Genomic DNA, 6,236 nt, shown 5'->3' with positions numbered 1-6,236 from the left:
GTTCTGAGTTCAAATTTCGCCGAGGTCAACTTTGCCTTTCATCCTTTCGGATGAATAAGTACAAGTTATGCACTGGGGTCGAGATAATCGACTTAATTCGTTTGTCTGTCCTTGTTTGTCCTCTCCGTGTTTAGCCCCTTGTAGGTAGTAAAGAAATAGGTATAGACATGTGATTCATATGGATGGGGACATGTATAAACAAGTGCCAATCACAAAATTTTGAGGTAATTTGCGAAAAAGGTTTTTTTCTCAGTAGCCGGAACCGTTACACTTAGCATACTTACCTCGTTTTTAATACTGTTTCTTTCATTCACACTTTACATTGCCCACCCACATGACACACCAATTCACCACACCTCCACTACAATACATCTCTCAACCACCCTATGCACCCCGATTGTCTCTCTCTCTCTCCTTTTCTCACACTCTTACAACCTACCAAATAATCTCTCTTTCTCTCAATCTGCCTGTATGTCTCTCCTTATCTCTCTTTCACATTATCGCTGTCTCTCTCTCTCTCTCTCTCTCTCTTATTCTCTCTCTCTCTCTCATTCTCTCCCTTCCTTTCCCTGTGTGCCATATCAACATTACTATTCTGCTACTCTTCCTTCCCCACCACCATGCACAATTGGTTAACCTCACCCCTTATCCACCATTCACTACGTCATCCACCACCCTACACAATCTCTTCCACCCCTACGTAAAAACTCAACGCTTCTTTCATAATATTCACTCCCTAAGGCGGTGAGCTAGCAAAAACGTTAGCACACCGGGCGAAATGCTTAGCGGTATTTCGTCTGCGGTTACGTTCTGAGTTCAAATTCCGCCGAGGTCGACTTTGCCTTTCATCCTTTCGGGGTCGATTAAATAAGTACCAGTTACGCACTGGAGTCGATATAATCGATTTAATCCGTTTGTCTGTCCTTGTTTGTTCTCTCTGTGTTTAGCCCCTTGTGGGTAGTAAAGAAATAGGTATTTCGTCTGTTTTTACGTTCTGAGTTCAAATTCCGTCGAGGTCGACTTTGCCATTCTTCCTTTCGGGGTCGATAGATTAATTACCAGTTGCGTACTGGTGTCGATCTAATCGACTGGCCCCCTCCCCCAAAATTTCGGGCCTTGTGCCTAGAGTTGAAAATAATTATATTCACTCCCTTCCTCCCCATTACTCATTCTCCCATTCGCTTTTGCTAGCTCTACCGTTCTACTGTTTCCATTCGCTTCTACTCACCTTTTACTTTAAGAGTAGACACGGGCACTCCATCACAACTATTTTATCTCTTCCTTACATTGCCCACTCACCTCCACCCAATCTCATAAATTATGAATACCCATGTGGTTTCACTACATCTAGAAACCTGATATTTTCTGCCTCCTTTTGTCTTACTTTCACTACTCATTTTTAGCATAAAACCCGCCTCATCTCCAGGTTATCATTTTCCAGCTGCATTTTCAACTCACTAGTGCACGTGGCACGTAAAAGAGCGGTCAGTACAAACTATAAAGGTGTTTGCGTTACGAAGGTCATATGCGTTAGGAAACCATGCTAAAACAGACAGAAGCGCACGACTCGGGCCTTGGATCTCATGCCAGTATAGAACATGAACGCTTGTGATGATGATTATGATGATAATGTTCATGATATTAATTATGATAATGATCATGATGATCATGATAACGATATAAAGAAAAAATATATGAACTCATGTATTAACATGTATAGGTGAGAAGTGTTCAAACTGCAACGGTTGCGGTTCGGTTATTTGATATGGGAATGCAAACAGAATTCAAATTTCAACGATGTGAAGTGAAATTAGACGTGAGATAAAGGTGAAAAGGACAATAATTCTGATTTGATTATTGGATAAATTGGTCTGATATTTCTGATTTTTAACTATGAGAGTGACAGAGAAGTGGCTGTGCAAATATTGAGAATAAAGATATATCATCAGTGAATTGTAAAGGCTGTGAAAAAAATTAGTAAATTAATGAAACAGTTATATATGTACATAATTGTTTCATTAATTTACTAATTTCTTCACAGCCTTCACAATTCACTGATGATATAATTTTATTCTCAATATTTGCACAGCCACATATCTGTTACTCTTATGTGTGCTCATTGCATAAGACAAACGGCTGCATTAAGCTGCAATAATTTTCTCCATATCATATACTAAATTATGTGGGAATAGAAATTTAACATAGGTGAATGTTTGAAGAACCCTTCGTGAAACAAGTCCATATGCAAAAAATTATAAAACATTTTGTCCCAATTACATAGGTCAAATATATCCAAAGTAATGTTACTCCGAATATAGGAAATTCATGGAGATTTTAGATGTTCTCCACCATATTTCAAGATGTGATCAATATGGTGGGCTGAATTCTTCGCTTTATATTCGGGCCGAGACTGAAATATTACACCAGATCTTTTAATTTTCTAAGAATCTTTTAGTTTCAGTCAGTTCATTTATTTTCTCTATTAGTTTCTCTGGGGTAAAGTTCTCTATATCTGACAACTGATATGCTATTATTGTAAGACAATTTGCTGCCAATAGTCCATTAATAACAGCTAAACTGGCATTAACCGCTCGCAGTGATTCGATACATTTCTCATTCTTCAGAATTCTATTACATATCAGAGGAATCAAAGTCAAAACTCTTCTTATCACATATCTTCATTTTGATACTATTTTCTGCCGTGCGTCAGTAAAGGTTTTACTAAATTCTGTGATCTCGTCTATTGGAAGTATATTTATGTTTTGTTCCTTTCGGAAAGATTTTGTGAGTTTTTGATATTTAGTATAAAATAGTTATTTTGTCCATACTTTGATAAATCGTTTGTTATAGAAATCATTGGATGTACGTGACTATTGAAGGGTCATGCAAGTATAAGATATTTTTACCATTACTTACAGGTAAAAAAAGATAATAATAATAAAGAGATTAAGGTAAACTGTAATTATTACTTAAATAATAATATTGTGGTTATGTATTAGAATTTCATTTTAAATCTATCTTTTTATCTTTTACTTGTTTCAGTTAGGAGACTGCAGCCATGCTGTGGCACTACCTTGACGAGCATTCAATCGAACTTATGGACCGCAGGACATACTATTTTTAAAGTAAGGTACTTATTCAATAGGTCACTTTTACCGACCCACAATATTAAGTCAAACAAATGAAAAATAAAAACGATAGTGGTCACCGTTGAAGTCCCTTTTTCACATGAAAGCTGTCCTGTGACAAAACATAAGCAACTTAACTCTCATGACAGTCTGCCCACGCTATGCTATGACACACTAGTAAAGTGATGCATGTCTGTGGATTAACTTTCAACACACCAACGAAAACTACAAAGAGTTTTGTTCAAAAAGTTTCAAACCTATCAAAATTTAAACTGCAACAAAGCATTTAACCATTTAATTACTAATTGATATAAGCAGACTCTTCTCTATACGAAAATGACATAAGTTGAAGAAAATCTTGACATTTTCATCGAGGAAAACAGAGTGGGAAGAGACGGTAATATTGTACAATAAAATATGACAGCTGGCAAGTGCTTAAAATGTATATATTTATTACAAAATGAATAAGCGATTTATTAAAAAAATTTATGAACCGAACAGATTAAACAATTTGTTTTGATTATAAGAAAAATAATGGCACTGTACTTCAGAATTCACGTTTAATTGTTTAATACGGAGCTTCTACAAAATGTTTGAAACAAAAAGAAAAATCAACATACTATATGAGGTAAATCTTTAAAAACTACACCACATAATATGACATCTACAGAAAATTTCCAAATTTCAATTAATTTTTTAAAATTAAATGTTTCTAACCCTCATTTGAATAAATCAAAAATCTGCCATGATTTACATTCTTTCAACTTATCAAAGAAATGATTTTAGTCAATCTTCGTTTTTTTCTTGCAACAAAACGATAAACATTTTTTCACACTTCGATATATTAAATATATCAAAAATATTGTTGCAGCAAATATAGGAACTAATACATCGATCATTAAAAATTCATACAATCGACTCTCTTGACATGGAGATTTTAGATATTCTCCACCATATTTCAAGATGTGATCAATATGGCGGGCTGATTTCTTCGCTGGATATTCGGGCCGAGAATGAAATATTTCACTAGCTCTTTTAATTTTCTCAGAATATGTTTTATTTTCAATTAGTTCATTTATTTTCTCTATTAATTCCTCCGGAGTGAAGTTCTCTATATCTAGAGACAATCCGTATCCTTTCTCGGTCATTCTGCGAGAGTTATAAAATTGGTCTGCAAATATAGGTATTCCCAGCATTGGTACACCATGGAACAAAGCTTCAAACTGACCGCTATTTCCACAATGAGTAACAAATAATTTTGTTTTAGGATGGCCAAGCAGATCATTTTGTGGTACCCAATCACTGATATAAATATTCTTATGAGAAAATGATGTTTTCTTCTGTCTCCACACAACATCATATTTTATTTGTTTCAATGCACTTTGTAGTTTCTTTAATTGAACAGCAGGGAAATCATTGATATTACTGCCAAATGACACCACGACTATTCCATTCTTAGACGCATTTATGAATTTCACTAATTCTCCCTTCAAAGGCAATGAGCGTTTTGTAGCCAGACCACCAACGTATCTTACATTTGGAAGTTGTGGTAGTGGATAATCTAGAAGTACATCTTTTTCAATAAGAAAAAACTGTGCCTGATGTAGTAAATCTGTGAATGAAATATCAGGTTTGTCTTTAGCGTATGTTTTGACACTGTGTATAGGCGCTCCAATAGGAGGAATAGTGTAGTCTACAATAGCAGCCAAAGTACTTATTAACTTTTCCGAATATGTCATCTTATCGGAGGATGAGAAGAAGCTGCTTGGAAAAACACTGGGGTTCCATGGAATACGATGAAGACTAGGAAATATCTCAGATGCCGTGAGAACAAACGGAATTGATAATTCATAGGCAATTGTTGTAAGACAATTTGTTATGAATATTCCATTGATCACAGCTAAACTGGCATTGACGGCTCGCAATGATTCTATCCATTTTTCATCCGTTAACATTCTCTCGCACACTACAGGGAATAAAGTTAAGGCGTTTTTCATCATGTATAATCTTCTTGTTTCTTGTTTCTCTGAACCAGTGCGAATTTCTTCAATTTCTGGGATCTCATCCATTGGAAGTATATTTATGTTCTGTTCGTTTTGGAAAGTTTTAGTGAGTTTTTTGTTTAGTATAAAATAGTTATTATGACCATACTTTGACAATTCGTTCGCAATAGAAATCATTGGATTTATGTGACTGTAACCAGGCCATGCTATGTATAAAATATTTTTACTGTTGACTCTCTTTAAACATACAATCATGCATAGCACCATTAAACTGAATAACAGACTTTTCTGTCTCATTTTTCAAGAGGTGTTGACCTAGATAAAAGAAAAAATTTAGAAAGACATATGAATAAATTTTCGATTATATATTCGAATGATATTTGCGATGAAAGGAAAGCTACATATATCTAATGACTGTCTGGCATCAACAGTCATTACAATAACAAAAATATGGTAGCAAATCTGTATAGTAACTTCGACGCTCTAACCAGACTATTTAGAGCTTCATTAGAAGTGGTTCATGCATATATCTTAAACAGCAACAAAGCACATAACCACCTTAGTAATAATTAATATAATCATAGAGTTATCCGTAAACTGTTGTACAAATAGAGATATATACATATCAAAAAACCGGTTCTGTATCAGAAGTGTAAACATATACAAATATCATACATAGATGCATGCATGTGCATATATAGCTTCATGTACTTAAATGTGTTCATTAGATAGATAGATAGATAGATAGATAGATAGATAGATAGATAGATAGATAGATAGATAGATAGATAGACAGATACATACATACATACATACATACAAACACACATATATATACGTCGGTATAAATGGATATGCAATAATATATAAATATATATATATTTATATATACACTCACACATACAAGTAAGCATGTATATATATGCATATATATATATATATATATACATATATATATACATATACACACATACATACATATATATATATATATATATATATATATATATATATATATATATAAATAATGAGGGAGATAAATTAATATTAATTTTAATATCAATTTAAAACCAGTAGTCTAGCATACAAAAAATCTGAGAAATCA

The 6,236-nt window shown here is 33.9% G+C and overlaps 1 protein-coding gene across 1 annotated transcript; it reads right to left on the bottom strand.

The window, feature by feature from the left end:
* Positions 1-2,432: 2,432 nt before the first annotated feature.
* LOC115217628 (UDP-glucuronosyltransferase 2A1-like) lies at positions 2,433-5,308 on the bottom strand. Its single transcript, XM_036506987.1, has 2 exons — positions 4,041-5,308; positions 2,433-2,628 (listed from the first exon to the last, which is right to left on the bottom strand). Exons 1-2 carry the CDS (start codon positions 5,306-5,308, stop codon positions 2,433-2,435), a joined length of 1,464 nt encoding a protein of 487 aa, XP_036362880.1.
* Positions 5,309-6,236: the final 928 nt, after the last annotated feature.

The sequence above is a fragment of the Octopus sinensis genome, linkage group LG11 (genome assembly GCF_006345805.1).
Source record: "Octopus sinensis linkage group LG11, ASM634580v1, whole genome shotgun sequence".
NCBI classification, from domain to species: Eukaryota; Metazoa; Mollusca; class Cephalopoda; order Octopoda; family Octopodidae; genus Octopus; species Octopus sinensis.
The sequence above is the reverse complement of the archived record's forward strand: the minus strand, read 5'-3'. Positions and strand labels throughout refer to the sequence as shown.

Coding starts and splice junctions, on each gene's coding strand:
- LOC115217628 (XM_036506987.1), bottom strand. CDS start 5,308: ATGATTTCTATTGCGAACGAATTGTCAAAGTATGGTCATAATAACTAT. Junction 2,629..4,040: donor CCATGTCAAGAGAGTCGATT/GTATGAATTTTT, acceptor GATATGTAATAG/AATTCTGAAGAATGAGAAAT.